The 22,898-nt window shown below is 39.3% G+C and overlaps 1 protein-coding gene across 4 annotated transcripts in view; it reads left to right on the top strand.

Moving 5' to 3' along the window:
• UXS1 (UDP-glucuronate decarboxylase 1) overlaps positions 1–22,898 on the top strand; it is a 62,700-nt gene that overhangs the window by 1,601 nt on the left and 38,201 nt on the right. Inside the window, exons 2-5 of one of the 4 annotated variants that reach the window (XM_052773762.1) lie at positions 12,571–12,598; positions 15,305–15,353; positions 17,095–17,138; positions 21,181–21,241. In XM_052773762.1, coding sequence (XP_052629722.1) covers positions 12,571–12,598; positions 15,305–15,353; positions 17,095–17,138; positions 21,181–21,241 — 182 coding nt within the window. Of the gene's footprint in view, positions 1–12,570; positions 12,599–15,304; positions 15,354–17,094; positions 17,139–21,180; positions 21,242–22,898 lie in introns of those variants that run through there. The other 3 variants (XM_052773763.1, XM_052773765.1, XM_052773766.1) reach the window with 3 other exon arrangements.

Genomic DNA, 22,898 nt, shown 5'->3' with positions numbered 1-22,898 from the left:
AGTTTGATGTTTTGCCAAAAATGATACTTAATTTTGAAAACAATGTTGCTAGGCTGCTGTGAAAATACTGGAACTGAGTGGCAATTGACATGGTCATTGGGACCTGGCTATTGATTAGATTCTATGCATGGTAGTTGGTCTTTGCTTTCTAGCTTTGTGAGTAAAAGCCTTCAGGAAGGGAAAAACTGCCATATGATTTTGGTTGTCTGGGCTGTAAGTCATAGAAGTCTTCTTGCAGCTTGTTTCTGGTTGTTCTTTGGGATTCAGAAAAAATGGAGGAGGAGAAGGACTACAGGTCAGTGTGGCAAAAAGTAGCTTGAAAAGGGAATAGGTTGGTGTCTGATGGGAGTATGTTTTTTGCAAATGTAACGTTGTTGCTGTGCTTTTCAATCTTTTGACTACTGGTCAAAAGTAGTGGAATCATTAATTACGGCTCTGTCTTCAATATAGTATGCTAGCAGATGCCACTGGTCTAACAGATTGTAGAGAGACTATTTTTTGTTTTCTTTTCTATGGAGGTGATTATGATCCCATCCCCCTATCCTAAAAGTGTACTCCTTGCAATATTACTGAATCATCACTGTGCTCTGGTTGCAGTCAGATAATGCCAGACTAAAATAGCATAGAATCTGAGAAAACTGAGCTGCCGGTGTAGGTGTATGTGCTAGCACTTCTTACATTCCTTCTTTCTCAAGTACTCTCCAAAAGACTAAGTGTTTTCAGGCTGTGCACCTCCTTTCCGTGAATTTCCATTCAGTGTCAGTACATGGGGAATCAGATTTGGAGCACATTGTGTTACAGGGAATGAAATACTTGGCAAGTACATGATTTTTTTATGAACTAGGAGATAGGACTTTTTTGATAGTGCCATTTTGTCAGTTTGTGTGTGAAACCTTGAGAGAATGTTTAGGGAGTATCTTTTCTAAAAGTGTCTTCATAAAAAGCTTCTGACATTGAATGCAAATTTGTTACAAACATGCCTGAAGAACTTCTCTGTGAGGGTTTGCAAACTGGAGGAAGAGCTTATTACAGGCTGTTGAAAGGCTCTCTGCTATCTCACTCTCGAGAGTCATTGAGGGGCTCTCTTGGTAGTTTCGCAGTGCAGGGCGTTGGATGGCAAAGCTGGCTTAGGTATCCCTGCTCCACATCTCCCATTTCCCACCAGCATCCACCATGTACAAGGACTTAAATTTCTGTGCTGTGCTCCAGCTAAAGGCAGTGGTCTGGACTAAGATCACCTTTTCAGATTATAACCATTTGGCAGTGTGGGTGTTCAGGCAGCTGTTTTGGCCCAACTGAGGAGGCTGTGCAGTGGTGAAATGGGCAGCTGGAGTGCTGTTTGCAGCATTGCCATCATGTGTTTTGCAGGTCTTCAATTAGTGTCTCACCTAAGGAGTCTTGTTGACTTTGGTTAAAGTGCCACCATGACGTGAGGTGCACAGTCAGGCTCATGTTAAAGGTACCTAGAACTCTTTTTATGGACTTCACTGGTTTCCCTAGTGGCACTTAGAGTAAGAAGGATCATTACTTTACATCTGGGTTTGAATTAAAGTGATATTTGATGTCTCATTTCTGTAAAACTAATTTCTATTAATTTAAAAAAAAGTTGTTGACTTGAAACAGTGTGCTATGCATAGTTTGTCTGTATGAAAATAGAACCCAAAAGGAGCATTTCTATGCAGGAGGCAGTTAAAAGCTGTTGTAATTTAAGCAACTGTTCCCTGGCAAAACTGAAGTGAACAGAGTTTAACTAACGTTTACCTTCCCTGTAGGCCCTAGTTGAAAGGGGTGATTTTATTCTCCATCACCCAATTGATGAATCTGGAGATAGTGCAGCTAGGGAGCTGTCTGAATCACTCTGTAATCTGGTAGGATGCTACTTTTTTTTTAATGTTTTTCAGAATTAGCTCAGTTGACTTACTTGCAGTGCTATCTCCTTCTGTGAACATTGCATAGCTATACTGTGCTATGTATGATGGGAAGCCTTGCCCAAAGGTTGAATTTTCATTGCTCTTTTAGAGGGACAAAGTCTTCCTTTACAGATTTTCTCTGGTTTAACCCCCAGCAAGATACTGCAGGAGTGCTAGTGCTAACCAAAGGAGAGGGGGAGAATGTGGAGGTGGCCTGAAACAAATCCTTTCAGTTACGGGCTGCACTTGCATTGTCTTGAAGCCTTTGTGAAACCACAGCTTAAGAACATGAGGTGATTATAAACACAAGTGAAGTGGATTTAATTGATTTTTGTTGTCTGTAACAAGAAATGTAGATGGATCATAAAACAGCAACCAATTAAATAGATATTCTAAAAAAAAAAAAAATCCAGTGCCATCATAATATGAGTAACTTATGTGCAGGCTGAGAGTTTGGTTTGTTTGGGGTGTTTTTTTTTTTTTTTTTTTTAAAGCCCACCTGTTTGTGGGTTGGTATGTCAATACATAGACACCTTCAACTCATTCCCTTTGAAGTTTTAAATGTTTATTCAGCTTTATGTAGGCATACTGAGATGCTTTAGTGAGGCTATCTTTGTAGAATCAGGACTTTAAGTTGTTGGAAATAACACTGTAAAATCTTGTAGCCGGAATTAAAAGACCAGAGCTTGTCAATCTGTATGGTTTGCTTTAATCTTGGTGCTACTGTAAATAATCTACTGATGTCTTGGTATAACAAGGGAGTTGCATGTTCTTAGTGAAAATAAAGTTAGAGTGATGTCTTGGTATAACAAGGGAGTTGCATGTTCTTAGTGAAAATAAAGTTAGAGCTCTATTTCTGGTAAAGTATAACAGTTTTCTTTGCTCATTTGTAGATCAAATGGTTCTCAGGAAGTATGTCAGTATCCTTGTTCCTTCTCCAAGGGAAAAAAGAATGAATAGTAGGGTGCTGTCATGAGATCCAAGATTAACACCTCGTTACCTTTATAAGATAAATTACAGCACAGCTACTGAAACAACTTAAAAACAAAATGTCAAAATAATGTGAGGGAAGTACATCCTGCAGTGTAGTGGCTTGACTTCTCCCAGCATTGTTAGTTTCCAAGGTTGTTACCCTTTGTTTTACAAGGTTAGCCATTTGGTTTTGTCAGATTTCCATCAGCTGGGAAGAATGTAATGTGCTCTTCTCAGAATATCAAGGTGTGGGTAAGCTTTTCGGTTTGAATCTTACCAGTCCCTCGCATGTTACTTGTCCTGCATGTGTTCAAAACAAAGGTTGAATGCTACTTAGTGTCGTGTTCTGATAAGCTTTTACTTTCACTTTTCATAAAAGTAAAGTAGCTGTGAATTTGGTCCTGTCCTATTGCTTCAGGCTAGCTGTCTGAAAGTTATTCAGCACTGCTGTGGAGAATACCAGAAATCTTCCTTCCCCAGCTGTTTTACAACTAGACAGCAGGATTGACTGGCCGTGGAAGAGTTAGAAGTGGTCTGATGTGACATCAGGCTTGCCTGCTTTTTGTGTCAGCATGCCATGGATTCTCCACCAAAAAAAACCAAACCAAAAACATTTGCTTGCTGGCTTCATGTCCTGCAGAGCTGCCTTTCATCTGTGGGTTTATGCAAATAAGTTAACTGTCTTCAGCAGCTTCCAATTCCCTGCTCATCAGGCTTCCAACTAGCCGTAGCCATGTAGCTTATGAAAATTTGTTCATGCTTCAGCTGAGTTTGTCAGAAATAGATGGACTCCAACTCTGCTTGGCTAGCCATGATGTTTTAAACCATTTTTTTGGCATCCTGGAGAAATTCACCCTTACAGTTCCCAGCTTATCTCCATTTAATATTTGTCTTTAGTATTTGTCTTTAATATTTTATCTCCCCTAAACATTTGTCTTTTCTGTGGCATGTGCAGGAGGTGGTGCTGTCGTCATTCTACTCAAGGACAAACAATCTTAGGGCTTTCATCTTCTTTCCCCTCTGTTTTTGCAAAGGGGAAATGTTTCCCTCTCATTTATATTGCTTGTTTCATTTCTGTAAGGTTGGTTGACCAAAGCAGAGTTCAGCTGAAACTGGTAGTTTTCAGCTTCTCCTTCGTGGACCCGAGGGAGGGAGGGAGGGAGAGGTGGGGGTTACTGCACCAACTTACCTGAAGGGGTTTGTAAAAGTTAACTGGGAAAAGTGAGTTTGTTTCAGTTACAGTGCTGACCGTTGGAGCATGCGGTGAGTCTGCTGAAAATGATCTTGGCAGTCAACAAACTTAAAATGCTGAAGATAATCGATTTGAGTCATGACCCCTCATTTGATTGCTACCCTAATTTGAGTCATGTTACTTTGGGTGGCTGCTCAGTTTCTGGGGTTTGACATGCATGCTGGTGTATCAGCGTTATCTTGGGAGTGTGGAACATTCTCTGCCTCTTTGCGTTTCTTGAAAAATGTCCCACAGTTTTGCTAGCCATGTCTGGGAAACCAAGGGAAGGTCAAGGGCTAAATTAAAGAAGATAGTGCCCCCCCCCCCTTTTTTTTTTTAAAGGCATTTGAAAAATCAGGGCTGCTGTCTAGATTGGGGAAAGCATGATTTGTGTAAAACTGCATATGCTATATTCCAGTTGTTGAGATAATAGTTCTGCTGCTTTCTCTTTCCTTCACTCAAAATAGGGAGATGTGTGGCCCTAACAACACATGCAGGTCTGTTGGCTTAGAAGGTTTCTCTTGGTTTCTTTAATCTGCTGTGTTGCTTTACAGCAAAGGGAGAAAATGCTTTTCTCAACAAATTTTGTGCCTTTGAATTGTGTAGATCAGATTTATCTGGAGACAGATGTCATTTCATAGGTTTTTTTTTTTCATCATCTGCTGCTATTTAAGGAAAGACACTCAGGGTTTTCAGTTCTTTCTCTATTATTAAGTGAAAAGGGGACACAGGGACGTTAGCAATTTAGATTGCTTAGCTTTCACATTGCCAAAATAATTTTGACCTGATTCAGAATGTAATTATTACATGGTACTCCAGTCAGGCATAGGTCAAAGTCCTTCTGTTGTCTCCTTGGGAATTCAAACCTTTTGTAGGCAGTCAACGTATTTGCAAACCACTTTGTTGTTTCAAGCCAGTAAATTCAAAGCTAGAAAGTTTTATGATGTTCAGGCACACTCAAGTATATGTGGTGATGAAAATTGAAGATCCTGTTTGGAACGTCGTAACTGTGAGTTACATGCATTCTGTGTTTTTGTTGTAAATATTGGATATTTTTTTTCCTGTTTGTAGTAACTGACAATTGGAGTCTATTACCTTACTTGTGGAAAAATACAAAGGATAGACAAAAATGGATGAGTAGTGGTAAAGAATGATATGCTAAAGATATGAGATAGGAAGGAGTAGAAACACTGAACAGAGAACTGGAAAAAAGACTTAACAGAAGAGCTCGAAAGAATTTGCCATCAGGGAAACGAAGAACAGAATTCAGTCATAAAGTGATGATGGTAACTGAAACATTAGAATAAGTATTCATGGTTAGCTTCCCACCCAATATGAAGCTCCATTAACTCTTGTAAAGAAAGAAAATTTGCATAATGTTATATCTCACAGCTGTAGGAGTGTATCAGTTTGCCGAAGTTTTTGTTCTTAAGAGAAGATAAAAAAACATTCTGGTGACTGTTACCTTTGTTTTGCTAGGTGATGACTAGCTGAGGGATTGACATAGGGTAGTGGTGTTATCCAAGTTGAAGAGAAAGCATCTTCCCCTTCAGAAAACCCTGTATCCTGGTGTCTAGGGTACTTCCTGTGTGGGAAAACCTACAGTTCCTATCTGCTGTCTTTGATTTTGTTCCTGTAAAGCAGGAACTTTACTGTTGAACACTATGTCAGTTCAGGAAATATAACAGTAAGAACTACTTGCCGTACAGAAATCTGTATAGACATACCAGAGGAGTAGACTTTTTTATTTTTTTATATTCAAATTATTGTACATTTCCCAAAGGCATAACCATAAACATCACCCAGGAAGGTGACATTCCATAATACAAAGTTATGATGAGTAATTGTATGTTGTTATTGCCACTAATACTGCAACATACTCTAATCAGTCTAATAATTTTCTAAAAGCAAATTAACAAACTACTGGAACTACAGGTAGGATGCAATCGAGTTGGGCTTTTTTGTTGTTAAGGAATCTAGACTATAAAATGCAGTTTGAAATGCTTTGGCCAGCCAAATCACAGAATGGTTTGGGTTGGAAGGGACCTTTAAAGATCATCTAGTCCAACCCCCCTGCTGTGGGCAGGGACACCTTCCACCAGACCAGGTTGCTCCAAGCCCCATCCAACCTGGCCTTGAACACTTCCAGGGATGGGGCATCCACAGCTTCTCTGGGCAACCTGTTCCAGCGCCTCACTACTCTCATAGTAAAGAATTACTTCCTTGTATCTAATTTAAACCTACTCTCTTTCAGGTTAACTCCGTTGCCCCTTGTCCTATCACTACAGGCCCTGCTAAAAAGTCTGTCCCCATCTTTCTTATAAGCCCCCTTTAGGTACTGGCAGGCTGCAGTCAGGTCTCTCTGGAGCCTTCTCTTCTCCAGACTGAACAACCCAACTTGCTCAGCCTTTCCTCATAGGAGAGGTGCTCCAGCCCTCTGATCATCTTTGTGGTCCTCCTCTGGCCTTGCTCCAAGAAGTCCATGTCTTTCTTGTACTGGGGACCCCACAGCTGGACACAATACTCCGAGTGGGGTCTCACGAGAGTGGAGTAGATAGAGGGGGAGAATCCCCTCCCTTGACCTGCTGGCCACGCTTCTTGTTATGCAGCCCAGGATACGGTTGGCTTTCTGGACTGCGAGCGCACGTTGCCAGCTCGTGTCCAATTTTTCCTCCACCAGTACCCCCAAGTCCTTCTCTGCAGGGCTGCTCTCAGTGCATTCATAACCCAGTCTGTACTGATACTGGTGATTACTCCGACCCCCGTGCCAGACCTTGTGCTTGGCCTTGTTGAACTTCGTGAGGTTCGTATTTGCCCACTCCTTAAGCCTGCCAAGGTCCTTCTGGATGTCATCCCTTCCCTCAATGACACTACTCAGCTCGGTATCATCTGCAAACCTGCTGCGGGTGTGCTCAATCCCACTGTCTGTGTCTTTATTAGTACTGGTCACAACACCGATGCCCAAGGGACACCACTTGTTACTGATCTCCCTTTGGACGTTGAGCAGTTGACCGCAACCCTTTGGATATGGCCACCCAACCAATTCCTTATCCATTGAGTAGTCCATCCATGAAACCCGTATCTCTCCAATTTAACGACAAGATGTTGTGTGGGAAGTAATAGTTTCCTAAAGGAAATAAGTTTTCTTTACATTATTACATATCTAATTGAGATCTGTAAAAGAATTAAATTAAGACTTTAATGCATCTCTAATAATAAGCATTTTATGAGCTCCCTTTGCCTACTTTTCCTTTTTGTCAAGTTTTTCTCTGGAGACAAAAAGCTTATTCCTACCAGGAGACTGAAGCTGCTGAGTGACTATGGAGAGTCAGATTTAAGGAAAAAAACAAACAAACAATGTTTTGAATGACATTGCATCCCTTTGAAATAGAAAGTTTGGCTGAAGCAATTCACTTTAGACATTCAGAGCTTACAATCTTGCTCTAGAAATTCAGGTTATGACCGTATATCAGTTCATATTGTTCCTACATGCTGTTTCTGTTGATAGCGAGATCTGTTTGAAATGAACATCGTCTTGTACTCTTTTTATTCTGAGGAGCAGAGGTTGTAAGGAGGGCGATACAGGGAGAAATTCCCGTGTTTTCAGCTATATCTACTTAGACAAGAATTTGTGTAAAAGTTTTTTTAACTGAGTGTCTTGAAAATGCAAACAACAAAGCCATTGGGAAAGAAAATGGTTTTAAAAGAGATTGCATCTTTTTTTTGGTACGGTTGGATCTCCTTGGGCATCGTGGTCTCTCTTTTCAAACCATCTGTTTTAAAATGTATGTGATGCTGAAACTAATATTGTCACTAACAATTTCAGATTATGAGTGGTTATTACTGTCAGTGCCTTGAGATAGTCTGTGACTTGATTTTAATGTTGTTTAAAGAGACCCAGAGAAGAGGGCTTGTCCTGGGGTAAAGGCACAGGCTTCCTTTGAAATTCTGTTTTTTCCCACCTTCAGATTGTGATAGTGTTATTCTTCTGGTTCCCAGCCTACTGTGGATGAGTTAATTAAGGCATGCAAGGTTTCTGGAGTAGTAATGTGTGGTTTATAGAAACCTATACAGTAAGTATTATTGCAGATGACAGACTCAGAGGACATTCAGGTGAAAGCATACATCCTGTTCCTATATTCTGAGGATCTAGAAGAATGATTCTTGCCTGCTATGAAGTGCAGCTGATCAGAGCTAAAATTCTGACTATGATAGATAGGGAAGTGTCCATTTAATCGTGGATGCTGAACAGCAAATTGCTTGGGATTTCTGTTGTACTTTATTGAGTGTGACTTAACAGATTTTGTGTTTGGTTTTTTTTGTTTACTTAATGTAGGCAGGGTTGGCTTGTATCCAAAGGATAGCTCTTGGAATATTCCTTGCTGAAAGTAGCCCAGTCATTGTACTGCTCTGCATCCGGCATAATTTCAGAAAAGGCCTTCTCTAGAAAAACTAGACAAACCTTTAAATTTCCAGGAATATAAATGTATTCAGTAGAAGGAAAACCATTCTTTACTCATCTGTGACTGACTGGCTTTTGTTTAAGGTAGTTTTGAGATGTTTTGGAAATCTACAATGATTTTACCATAAGGCTGTGCTTGCCAAATAGTTACAGCTTTATCTCTCAGAGGCTGGAGGGGAAAAAAAACCAAACAACAAACCAAACAAAAAAGAGGATTGGGGTTTTCTGAAAACCATGAGTGATTAATGTTTAGTTGGCAAAATGTAAATACCTCTTTAATAACAATACTGTGATTAAGGCTTTAAGAAACAAATCTACTCTTTCCTAAAAGTACAGCTCTTTTTCACTTCATCCAAGGCATATCATTATCCTCTGGAAGCTGTCACTTTAATGTCTGTGGGAGTGATTAATGTCTCTGATGTACTTTTAATCTTCTTGGTACTTGCAATTAATCCTTGCAAAAACGCTACAATAAATTGCTCTCATTATTTTATGGAAGGGATGCAGAGGGGAAGAAACATCCCAGAACAGATCGAGCCCAAATAGGACTACACCTTTCTCCTGCAGGCTGTTAAACCAGGCTTTCATGTGTCTCAAAAATCCAGATATTCTGATCTCTTCCCTAATGGCAATTTATTAGTACCTTAATCTGTCATTGGGTGAGGTTTACAAATAGTCTTTGAGAGAATAAGCAGAACCTTTATGTCTTCTCTCTTGTGGGTGAGTGTCTTAATTGTTTGGTTACAAATCATGCTTTTGTTTGTCTAGTTGAATTAATCGTGAGTTCTTCCCTTGCACAGAGTTTCAGGAGATGGCAGGAAGACTCTCTGTCCATGAATGCTCTCTAGCTCCATCAATAGGAAGTTCTTTATACAGTATGTACTGTGTGTGGCTGTGGGGGGTGAGGGTGTTAAATCTCTAAGGTTTGAGAATTGGCATAGAACTGTTATCCTGAATGAATACCTCTTGGCTTAAAAGATATGGCTTTAGAGTTGGAATTTTTTTTAATTGTATTTTTTTAAAACTGGCTTTTACAGTGAGATGCTCAGTTATGTTAGTGTTTGCTCAAATTGGGTCCATTAGGAGTGTGATGCTTTTGAAAACTGGGTTTATGTGGAGTGCCTGATTCATGACCTTGCTGGTATGGAAGCTTTTTTAACCATCCACACGTCTGCAGCTTTTGGTGCCTGAACTTGGTGGGCCTGTCAAGGGGTTTTATGGTGCCTGTGAGGGATTTCATCTTGGATTCAGGCTTGTAATTCTGCTTCATCCTGCTTGTGGATTTGGGCCCACTTGCCTTAATATGTCTCCATCATTCTTGCTTGAATACCAAACTGGCCTTGGCATAACCTTTAGGGCAAGAAAGCAACAAGTCAAGGAAATCTTCTGTAAGTCATAGTCACGCTGCTGGTTCTGCAGCTGTGTAAGCCCATTATATAAACAATTGTGATGTGCATTTAGAAAAAAACCAACAAAACCTTTATTCCACTGTAGTGCAAAACCTTACCTCTGATCCCTTCAACCTTGACATAAGCTGTATGTGAACATGCCGTAGCCGAAGAGATCCTCCTTAGAATTGTGCCTTCAGAATCCTTTGTGAGGTCTGTACATTCCAGCGAGTTTCTGCAGCACCTCTCTGCATGTGAGAGAGACTTCAGGGTTCTTCAAATCCCTCCATATGGTATTTCCGATGTGGTTCATTTTAAAGTTTCATTCTTTTTTGCAATGGTACAAAAATACACTTCCTAGAAGTTTAATGGAAGGTCATTTCCTCCTACAGAACTGGGATATCAAGCATAGTGTTTCTAGAAGTACGCAAATGCCTCTCTGAGCTCCCCTTCTGTGCTGTGGACACTGAGCACGCACAATTAACATGTTTTCTTTAGAAAGCTCATTTCTTGTATGCGGTATAGCTGTGCTGTCTTTGCAACAAAACTGGCAGGATGGTATCTGTGGTGCAGCTGGCAAGTCATTTTTTCATCAATTCCTACTTCACTATCTAAGCCCAGATGTTTCCTGCCACTGTGTAAACAATATGTTATGTTATTTGTTCGGGTTTCTGTAGCCCAGAAAAATAACTGCTTGTAAGTATAGCTGAGTAATGTATAACTTGAGAATTCTGTACCTGTAGTTGCCAGATGGTCATCATTCACTGAAAAAAAAAAAAAAAGTTTTTCTATTAAGGTTATCATAAATAATTATGAAGTCCCAGCCAGAAGGTGAATAGCTTGAATTTAACTTAGTGCTCAGCACTGTATCCCTTTTCCCGCAGAGAATTTACTTTATCTAATTAACATAAAATCCACAGTGTTTTTTAAATTTGGTTAGATTTTATTGATCATCTGCTCTAATATAAAGCTTCCTTATCTTTTCCCCAGAAGACGACAGAGGTTTTGTGATGACACTACAGATATTGCAGTGCCCTCTTACAGTTTGTTTGATAGTCTGTCATGGATTTGTTTGAGTTACTCTTTGAATTACTCAGCGGCACACAGTAGTTAAAAATAGTTCAGTAGCTTTGCCATCCCCTGAAGGGTGGAACAGCGACTGCATTACTGCATTCTCACTTGTGTCCTCCCCACTCCTCTTTCCTGGGTATGTTTCCTTTCTTCTCTTGCCTGGGAGGTGCCTGTGACTGTAGCAGAATTTTTTGTTTTCTTCTTTCTGTAACACTTCATCATTTGCTTGAGATCAATAAGTAATAATCATGAAAATGTATGTGCAAACCCTGAATCTAGGCAAAATACTTCATTAGCTGCTACGTGAGGCCTGAAGTGCAGCTTACAAAAACCGAGGACACTTCAGAAGCTTTCTATATGTATGTTAATAACTGTATATAGGCTACTCCTCCTTCTTAAGACCCAGTGTAATCTGGATCCTTAGGTTGAGCCTTGTCTCTTAAAGAGCAATTGCAGAATGATTTTCTGGAGATATTCGGTATATATTTCCTGTGTTGCTTATTGTTGCAGAGTCCCTTACGTAACTGTTCCATATTAACCTTGTTTTGACGATCTGAAGTTGTCAACTCTGTAGTTTAGCCTGATTTATGGCTTCTCCTTTTTTTCACTTTAAACTACATTCTCTATCCTAGTTGAAAGTTAAAAGGAAAATCCATGTTCTGATAGTCTTCGTGTAATCACTTAAACCCTGAACAGTTTCAGAAGATTTTGTTTTCTAGTAGAAAATAAATTGGGCAGATGAATCTTTTTGTGAAGGCAGAGAAACAGCTGATACATGTTTGCTGTGCTATTTTATACTGCGGTTTGTCTTCCTTAAAACTTTTTTCCATACAAACAGTGTAATAAATGAGCTTTGTTTGCTTAGTGAGGCGTTATATTGCTTAGGTACTTTTTGTGTCTGCATCGCAATATATATTATATTTAGAGAGACAACGCGTGTGCACACAAGCACTTGCTACCTTTAATGCAGGACTCTTGTGGCACCTCTTTGGACTGGTTCAGCTATTGCCTGCAGTGGCCAGTGTTTTTACTTTTGTCAGTCTGCAATTTCCAATTTGTGTGGTTCAGGTCTACAAGACTCCTTTCTTGCTCTTGCCATTTTTTTCAATATCCCTAATAAACAAGTCCAGAATTGTGGTTTGTTTAATCTGTGTGTGGTGACAAATCATAGTCCAGAGAATTCTTGTACGTTTTGTTTATGCAGTATAGTGTGGGGATAGTGATCAGATAAGTGTATCTGCTGATTTACTGGTCAGGTAATTCCAGGTGTGCACTGGAATAGTCTAGTCCTTTTTTATTGAATTACTGTATTTTCCTACCTTTTTGTAGTGTCATGTAATTTCATCAGAATGCCTCCCATACTCTTAAACTGTGTTCTAGTCACTTGGTGTGTGTATATATACCTTGTATCTAACTTACTTAGAGAATTTGTGATTAACATAATATAGTTTTAAATGTCTTCTGATGATAACAGGAAAAATGACCCCATGTACTGTTATATGACACTGTAATGTTCTCCCTTTTCTTGTTTTCCAGCTGTATGGGGAAACTTTGTCAATATGAGGTAATGTATATCATTTTTTTATTGAATATCCTTATCTGAAATAAAATTAATTTACCTTTCCTATCAATGTGTATCACTGTATATCAAGTAGGGAGAAAACAGAACAGCAGCTCACGCTGTTGTTTGGCTAAGCAGCTGATACCAATTTTTAAATACAAGGTGTTCAGTCTCAAAAATGGTTACATGTTCTTTACATAAATTAATCTTCTGATTTTAGATTTTTCAGGCAAGTTAGTTGGCATAGCTGGGCACATAGGCTTGGATTCTGCTTTTCCTCAGCACAGGTCTGACCATATGTCTGTGACAATACAGGCTTAAACGTTGAAGACCGGCAGATCCTCCACTGCTTGCCATAATTATGTTTCTGTACTTAGAATTAGAAATGTGGTTTTGAGGGTTTTTTTCTCCTCCACAATTAATTGGGGGAGAATCTGCTGAAATGCAAAAAAATCCTGCACTGTCCCCTAGAATTTTTGCCCTTAGAAATAGGAAGGTATAGCATACGTGTGCAAAACATGCAGATTTTCACAGTGTTTCTGCTTGCGTGTGAGTGTTTGTCCTCTGGGAAAATTCACCAGGAAGACACAACTGGAAAAAGTGAAAAGAATATAGGGACAGTCTGTTCCCTACAACAAAGTCTTTGGGCATGGAGGGCAAAATATTTCACCATGTTGTTTTGCGAGTAAAGGGTTTTGGTACTCTGTTGCCATGCTTAGCAGCACAGAGTAAAGAAAGTTTGAGGCAAAGTAAGAAAAATAATGAATTTTCTGTGGGCTCTGATTCACCCAGGACAGCTTACCCTGGGATCTGTTCCTGTCCCAAGCTGTCCACTTAACTCCTCTTGGAGTTTCCCACCCTTGCTGCAAAGAGTGTTCAGCTGTTAGGCAAACAGCTGCTGAGCTGCTGCAGCTTGCAGGTGGAGATATCATTTAGATTACCATGTTATTGTGACCAGCAAACTATGGCAGCTTAGCAGCTGTTACGTGAGCAGCTGAGCATTTCCAAAGGAAGGACAGGAACCTCAGAGAGAGGTTTTAGGAGGGCAGGTGGACATGGGATCCAGTGTGTTCATTCCCTGATAAGCTGTCCTTACAAATTCTACCATTAGCTGCATCTGACTTCTTATTTGAGATGTCCCTTATAGAGCTATCGAAGGGGAAAACTTTATTTCTGAAGGTCTGATGTTGGTCCTCGGCCAATAAGATTGTCTTTGTTAGGAGAAAGAGCTCATTAAAAACCAAACTGCAGAGTGCCAGTCCGTAAGTTCCAGGATTTGTGAATAAACAATAGTAGCAATCGTTTTTGAGGGGACTTTTTAATATTCTAAGGGGTTTTCCAAATTTTCCTTGCTCATTTAGCAGAGAGGAAAGGCTATGTATTCCACAGATTGTTCGCATAGCTTTTTGTAGATTTCTGTTATTTGGGAAAACATGTGAAAAATTCACAAAAATTACTTAACATTGCTTCCTTATAATAAATTGATACTATGTTAACTGGAGGGATTTTATTTGCCACTGGTACAATAAATTATAATTTGTTTTGAAAAGATGGTTCAGGGTCTGTGTGTCTTAGTGTAGGAATTTACTGCATTCTTTACTGATACGACAAAACAAATCTGGTCAATAAGATTTTTGCCTCAGTAATAGACTGAACTGACTTTTTAATAAGAGAGTTTTACAGAGGGATATGAAGGGAATTGCTCTAACTTTAACAGTGTGGCATATATATATCTGCTTAACAAAGGATCTTCTGTTTCCCTAGGTGTAATGACTTCAGGTCTCAAGTAAAGGAGCTCTGTTTTATTTGAAAGAACTCCATTTTATGTTGGATACCCATGAATCCTCTAGTATGCAAAAACTTACTACTGTAAGATAAATAATTCCCCTTTCAGAAGGTTTAATTGAAAAAAAGAATTATGCAAACTTAAGGAAAATTGCATAGACTAGATGCAAGAGGTAAAATTTAAAAATACATATTCTACACTTGGAGAAGTTTACTCAAAGAATAAACGCAACTAATTGATATACTTTACACAATTAGATGCTAAATAAGACCACACAGATTTGTGCGAGACACTAACTTCTTAGACAGTACTCTGTTTTCACAAGTTACCTTGACATCCTTCGCCCTTGGCTTCATTTCAAATGAGGAACACTGGTGTGAGAAGTCAGTATGGCCCATCAGATGGTCACTTAAGTTTTAGTATAGGGGTTTTTTTTATCCCTTGTGTTTGGAAAAGTTCAAAGTCAAAGCTAGATACTTTTGCCCTCTTTTGATTGATATTAGTTACAGTTGTGGCATTAAGGGAAAACGTTTTGCTAGCGTACTTGTAGCATACAGTAAACAGAGACCCTCAAAGAAACACCTTAGGAATTTGCATAGTAAAGCTACACTCACAAACAGTTCTGCTGACCCTACCTTAGTGCAGTGATTAGACACTTTTCTACAATGAAATTAATTTTCTCTGTAAAATGAATGTCATTTTTATTGTTATTACTCTTTCCTGTGGGCTTGGTTCAGTTTGTGCCAAACTTCATGACAATGGGAATTGGACCATCCGCTTTCATTTGCTCTGAGTATGTCTTTGAAATAATACTAACTTGGGATGTTTTGAAGATACTGTTTTAACCGGAGAAGCATGATGCAGGTGCAGTGGAGCAACTATCGCTTAGGTATGGATTATGTTCTTTCTCTTCTTGCCAACAGGTCTCTTCAAGAAAATGGGGACCAGAAGGTGGAAAGTAAAATAGAAGAGGTTGGTTTGTTAACAGCTGTAGTCTGTTTTGTTTTGAGGACTCTGTTTCACTCATTTCTTATTGAAAGGGTATATTTAGTTCTATCTCATTACTCTCCATTCCACTAAAACCATTCAAAGCATTGGATTTATGTCTGTACGTAAGTTTTTGAACTGTTCTTTGCTATAGAGGAGTTTGACATAGATCTGTGATTCTCATTTTTTTTATTTTTTTTTCTTCTAAACCTTTCTTGAAAGTAATAGCTCTACTGTTTCATTCGCTGCAGTGACTGTGGTACAATCCTCCTGAGAAATGTTTTTTTGTTGCTGAATGAAGGAGATACACAAATTCTTTCCTCTGTCACCCTTACAAAATGTTAAGTATATATGTTTCATTAGAAATTTGAAACCTCCCAAAAATGCTGGTAAACATTGCAACAATCGTTCTGAAAATCCCAGTTGTTTAAGAGTGGTCAAATGCTTGAAATTCAATGGCTAGATCACGGTTACTGTAGGGGCTGGGAAGTTGAGCATTTCTGGATCTTGTTTTTAAAGCTTTAGTTGTACAGTATCTTCAACCATCAGAATAAGTGTAAGTGTTTCAAGAACTATTTGCTGCTCCACAGAGCTAGATATCACCATCCCTGGAGGTATTAAAAAAGCAAGTAGACGGAGTACTTCAGGACATGGTTTAGTGGGCATGGTTGATGGTTGGACTCGATGATCTTGAAGGTCTTTTCCAACCTAAATGATTCTATGATTCTATATTTAATGAATATAAATGACAATACTGTATTACTCTTAACGTGAATATGCAGCTTGTTTCAGTTCATGAAGTTCCTGAATTGTCAAGCTCTAACCAGCAGTATTTGTATAAAACAAATTAATGGTGGTTGGTGATATGTTGCTATGTAGTACTATTTCAAGTGATAACCCTCTGAGAGCTTTCAACTTATTTATGGCCCTAGATGGTAAATTTTGTGACAAGGTTTTAGTAAACTTAAAAACAAGAGTTCAGGCACTTGTTGAAATTTGGCAGGACTGTTAGAAATTTGGGTCCTGTGATAAAGAACCTGAAACTGATGCTGACTTCAGTGATTCTCTCTTTCAAAGCAGTGAAAATGCAAACAGAAGTTGTGGTAGGTGAACTGTATTTTCTAACAAATTTCCTTTTAATATTTTTTTTTTTTAAAGCCTAGATATACCCTCAAATCATGATGGAAAATGTATCTTAGATTCTTAAACATGATTCTTTAACATGTTCTGAGAGAATTACAGCCTTTGCACTGGAGCTAATGCCTCTGTTTCTGTGTCTGTGTACTCTTAAGTATGTGTATCTGCTGTCCATCTAAATAGTTGAGGTTTTACCGACTGTCCTGTTGTGCTGTTCTCAATATAGATTGCCTTTGACAACCTCAGACAAGTCACTTGTGACTTCACTTTGCCTAAAAGGAATCACAACATTGGATGTTCTTATCAACAAGGCTGTGGCACTCACAGCCTTGAGGTGTTTTGTTTTCAGTGGTTAGCTAAGGGATTTCACACTGTATTAGGTGATTTGATTTTTGGTGAAAAAGGTTCAAGGATTTTTTGACATAAAGGATGCTTTAAGATACAAGTTGCTTAGAGTGTCTTCAGTGAACCTGTTCATAGGAGACTGTTCACCATGATTTTTGCTCTAAAGTAACTTCCTATATGCGTGTTTTGTAAGGTGAATCTTGTTCTATTCTTCAAAGATTAAGTATTATTCCTCTCTTTTTAGGCTGTTGCACCTCTAAGGGAGAAGATCAAAGATCTAGAAAAAAGGTATGTCTCTTGCTAAATTTGGGAAGCAGTTAAAAAGTACAGTGTCTGTTCTGTAGCAGTCGATTCTGTAGTTGTAGGCTTGAGATAAATGTTTCGTATATACCCTCAGTACCTTTGGACTTTTATATCTAAGTGAGGATGGCGCCTTGAATGCTGGAAGACATTAATGCTTAAGGTATTCAGGTTGATTGATCCCACTAAAGTAAACTGGGAGTGCTGGATTTTTGTAAAGTTCACATCCTGTGGAGGAATCTGCTGTTTTGAGTCCAGCTGGTGAACAGATTGCCATGGTTTAGTAAGTCCAACCCAGGTGTGTGCTAAAACATATTGGTTTCAACTTCAAGAGACTGAAAATATGTTTTACCTCACATTTCCCACAGTTGTGATCAGTTACCATGGTTCAGCTCATGTACAGTGATTTGCTTATGAATCTTAGTCTGTGCATGTGCTTTGGATGAGACTGACTGACTCACCCCTCTCAGGATTTGTAAGGGAATGTGTTATCTTGGATTAAACTGGATGATGCAATTGAGGAAAAACAAGCTTTTTGATGAGCTGCAGATATTAAATATGTGCTGCAGTTCCACAAGCACCTTAAATTGCCATAGTTGTTAAAAAAGAAAAATAAAATTCAAGCCTGATCCATTTCTCCCTGGCTGCTTGTGTCTACCCTGCAACATCATTTCCTCATTTTTATGCCAGCAGCACGACTCGAGTGCTGATAGTAAGCTGGATGGGGAAACTTGGCATTTCAGTCTCTCTTTGCAAATAACTCCCTTGCTCCCCAGCCTGGTTGCCTTTCCTCCAGATCAGTTCTCCCATCTGAGCGTCCTCCTGGGCAGATACTTTTCATCACAAAATAAGGTCTAGAATAGGGGTGAGAATTGTCAGCTCTGACAAGGACACTGCTGCTGTTGACAGTGATACTGGCTCACAGGTGGCCCTGTTGATGTCTGAAGCAAACAGCTAGCTAAGAATGCTGCCTTACAAAAGGTCAAGTCTGGACTTATCCAAGCAGTACCAGTAAGCCTGGATGGTTATGTATGGCATACTGGTGGTTGTGTGCTGTTCCTCTGGAGAGGGGGGCAGAATCCCATTACTCTTGGCCAGAGGTATGCTCGACACCTGCAGCGTTTTGGTGTTTTGAGTTTTGTCTTGCCAGTGAGCAGTTGCCCTTCCTCCTCCCACCACTCCTGTGCTGTTTTTAAAAAAAAAAAAAAAAAAAAAGGAAAGAAAAGAAAAAAAAAAAAGTTGTCAGTTGTTTTTTTACAGTTGATTGATAGATTCAGTGACCTGCCACATGCAATTTATTCCATTGAGAATACTGATCTGATTGCTCATCTCTTAATACAAGTGTGAACTTCATGGATCAAACTAGGCGACGTATTGGCAACATGAAACAAATTGCAGACTGTGTCACCTGTAGTAGTTGCATGGGAAACTACCATACCAATTACAACAGTGAAATTATACAGTAAAGATTTTATGTTCAGATGAAATTTTTTATGTCCTGCCTCAGTTCAGTTGACTTATTTAATCTTTATTGATAGCCCAAATATCTTCAGCTTCTGTTGTTGACAATTCAGGTATTTCCTTCTGCCATTCACAGAGGACCTTTGTGGGCAGGTATCCTGATTGGCTCTTTTTTTTATAGTTGTTATATTTTTCCAAATGAGCAATGAGTTGCTGGGTGGAACCATTAAGTTAAAACTTCTCCCAGGAGCTATCTAAATGCTCTTTTCATTATGAGTAGTGTTTACAGTGTATTGATGAGTCTTGTTTCAATTGTCTAGCAATGAGGAGAAAAAATCAAAGTATTTTTTTTACCTCTGTATGAGCTGATCTGGGAATTACACTTTCACAAAATGTGGGATTATGGGTTCTTATAGCCCATACAAAAAGTATGGACTCTTATTGTTATTGGGTTTTTCAAATGGTGTAGCCATTTACCTCTGCTGGTTCAATGGCATAGGGATTGTTGCAATTAATAATTTTTGAATTCTATATTTATCTAAAGTGACAGTAAATAACTACTCACTGTCAGATGCCTGCAGGGTGATCCTGCTTGCAAAGCTTACTCTCTAGTGTCAATGGAGTTTTTTTGCCTCTGATAAAAGCTGATAAAACCTGAAAGCAAGCCATCATCATGCTTTTGGGAAGCAGGAAGGACAAGAATTCCTTAATGCTAGTCTCATGACAAGAGATTGTTTAACTGAAGCTAAAGCTGGAAAGTTTTTACTAATAATTTGCACAGCAAAAGAATTGCTGTGTAGTCATCAAAGCAAGCATTAGGTCAAGATAAACTCAACGATGTTGCCAAAAGATGAACATCCAGCTGGATCAGTTCTAGACTCCTGCCCACTGCCCTCTCAGCTAGTACTGGTGTAATGGAAGGTGCAAAAATGGTTGGGAGGTCCCTTTGGCAGCAGTATGACTTCATGCTGTATTAATGTGACTTTAAAGTAGTGGTCCTAAAAATTGAGGAGACTGACTTCTACTTTGCATCAAGTTATTTGGCGCTTAACTTCTTTTTAAACTCCATAAACCTCTTGTTATTGATGGATTTGCCTTTCTGTTACAGGAAGGCTGTGTTTTACATGTCTGCATTATACTTAAGCACTGCTGTTTCTCGTTGCTTCAGCTTAAATCAAAGAAATAGGGTTTCTGTTATAGTTAAGTGTAGGTAGCTTATTTCAGTCTTGCTGTATGGGTAACATTAGAAGATTCCACTGCCGTATTTCCCCTATCCAGGAACCTGAAAACGTCTTTCACTCTGAGATGAAAAGTTGACACAAGTACCGAAGCATCTGTGCTTTGCCTCTGAAGGATTCCTGTTGAGCCAGTACTGCAGGTTAGAAGCAGAGGAGGTGCTTCAAGATCAGAGGTGTAGGGTCAGTTCAGTCAGAGTATATTTGTGAGTAGATGAAAATGTAATCTCAGTGTGAACTCTTGGCGTACATGCCTCCTGCACGCTACATCCAATTGCATCGTTAGCATGTGGACTTGCTGGAGGAGAAGAGTAACTGTAGTTTGATTTCTGTCCAGTGTCACGCTGATTGTTAAGAAGAAGCTGAGCTGTTGAAATGTTGCCAAGACTACAATGCTAATTACTGAAATAACTAAATAAAATTCACACCTTCCTTCAGAGTTTGTTGCTGTATGCAGAATGCATACCAGTGGGGGGAGAAAGAAGTGATAGAATACCATGTCCATGAAATCATCTAAGGTTCTGAGCATCAAGAGCTTGAGAGAGCACCTAAGATTCATATGTCACATAATTCTATTTTAGGATGCTTTCGTTTTGATGTAGTTCCTGTAAAGAAGAAGGTGCAAAAAATTTAAAGTGAAAATAGTTTGAAGACCATCAAAACAATGGCAGTCTAGCTATTTCTGAGAAGAAAATTAAGATTAGCTTTCATACTGAATAAGCTCTCTGGTAAAAATTGTTGAAGTACCTTATAAGAGTTTCTTTGACATTCTGATTGTAAACTTTACATTGATTACTGTGAAATTTTAAGGAGAATTAAAACTTTATATTTGTAAACTCACATTGAAACTTTAAGAAGTGTTTGAAGTCAGTGTGGTAAATCGCCACAACTTCTTTCTTTTCCAGAACTTTTAAGAACATTTTTTGCTTTTTAAAACTTAAAAAAAAAAAAACCAAACCCGAAACAACCTCCAATTGCTGCTCATGGTTTATTTTTTTTTTTATTCTCTTGTGATGTCATGTCTGGCACCAGTTCTGCTCTCAAAAGATAGAAGTCAAGTGATTCATTCTAGAAAATCAGTTAAGCAGAAATTTTAAAAGCTCTTTCTACAGATCAATTTTGATATTTCTCACAGTGCTTTTATAAAGCATATGCATTTTCTCATGTTGGCCCAGGTCTTTCTTTAGAAAAAAGGACTAAATATACCTTTAGCAGAACTTTAAGAATGGGAGGTTGTCAGAGTAGTTTTTCGTATTTCAGAGACACATATATGAATGAAGAAGCAAGGCTGAAACTTATGTAGTTTCTCTTCTTTGTTTTGAAATGTTCTGTAGTTTCACCCAGAAATATCCACCGGTGAAATTTTTATCAGAAAAGGATCGTAAAAGAATCCTGGTAAGTTGGTATTTAACTCAGGGGTTGTTTTTGGGAAATACAAAAAAATTCTATGGAATGTATTCAGTCTTGTAGGATTAACTAGAGACATGAGCAGGAATAAAGTAAATTTACCTTGGATGTTTTATGTGCTGTACAGGGTTTAGAGTAGTGCTTCACTTACTCTGTGTTGATATTCTCAAACTTAGCATATGGATAATAGTCCTGGGCTCTGATTTGGAGGTTCAACTTGCCAATTAACCTACCGTTCTCTGCTTGTAACATCTCAGGAGTGCGTTGCCAAAGGGTCTTTGTGTATGCTTCCAGACGGCTTAAACTTACAGAGACTGGGAAGCTTTTTAGGCACATCTTGATGGAAAGCTTGTGTGACCAAATTGGACAAAATCTAGTCATAAGGCTAGAAGAGCAGCTGCTCTGCAGCACTGTTAAGAAGGACCAGTTAATTAGACTGAGGGAATGTTCATCTCATCTTCTCTGTTGTTTCTGGTATTTTGAAGCATCATACGTGTTTTAGGGTGGAAGAGGAGGGCAGGTAGTCAGGACAAGTAGTTGTCCAAGGCATTCTGAAACTCAGCGAATTGTGCTGCAACATCAGCTTTCCAGTTTTGTCTACAAACAGTTTTGAAGTTAGCTGTGTCCTAAATTTTTCCTTGTTTCTCTCTGTCCTGGGGGGGGGGGGGAAATTGTCCCCACGTTTTGAAGAGGCAGAGAAAGTATAGCTACTTGAGATGGATAAATATAGAGCTTGAACTTCTGCCTCTGTAGTAGAGAGCAAAGCCTGAGAGAAATCCCTGCTAAAGTGCCTAACTTATCTGGTGTTCTCTTTTGCTTCAAAATTTTGAAGAAAAACACTGAACATACGCAAATTAAAACAAATTTTTTTTACTGCGTTATTAGACAATAGTCTTCGTTGCTATTGCAAAACTTCATAAAGAATAAGTGTTATCAAATTAGTTTAGTTCTGCAATGTTATTCTGTCATTTTTATGACAGTCTGAAGGAGATAGACCTGCAGGCTCCCTGTTCCCTTGTTGAATATGGAAGACAAGGTTACAGACTTGGTGCACAAGGGAAGAGCAACTGACGTCATCTACCTGGACTTGTGCAAAGCGTTTGACACTGTCCCGTGTGACATCCTTGTCTCTAAATGGGAGAGGCATGGATTCGACGGATGGACCACTCGGTGGATAAGGAATTGGCTGGAAGGTCACACTCAGAGTTGCAGTCAATGGCTCGATGTCCAAGCGGAGACCAGTGACGAGTGGCGTTCCTCAGGGATCGGTATTGGGACCGGTGCTGTTCAACAGCTTTGTCGGTGACGTGGGCAGTGGAATTGAGTGCACCCTCAGCCAGTTTGCCGACGACACCAAGCTGTGTGGTGCAGTCAACACGCTGGAGGGAAGGGATGCCATCCCTAGGGACCTTGACAGGCTTGAGAGGTGAGCCTGTGTGAACCTCATGAAGTTCAACATGGACAAGTGCAAGGTCCTGCACACGGGTCAGGGCAATCCCAAGCACAAATACAGGCTGGGTGATGAGTGGTTTGAGAGCAGCCCTGAGGAGAAGGACTTAGGAGTGTTGACAAGAAGCTCAACATGACCCAGCAATGTGTGTTTGCAGCCCAGAAAGCCAACTGTATCCTGGGCCACATCAAAAGA

The sequence above is a fragment of the Harpia harpyja genome, chromosome 22, assembly GCF_026419915.1.
Source record: "Harpia harpyja isolate bHarHar1 chromosome 22, bHarHar1 primary haplotype, whole genome shotgun sequence".
NCBI classification, from domain to species: Eukaryota; Metazoa; Chordata; class Aves; order Accipitriformes; family Accipitridae; genus Harpia; species Harpia harpyja.
This window is presented reverse-complemented; position numbering and strand designations above follow the sequence as displayed.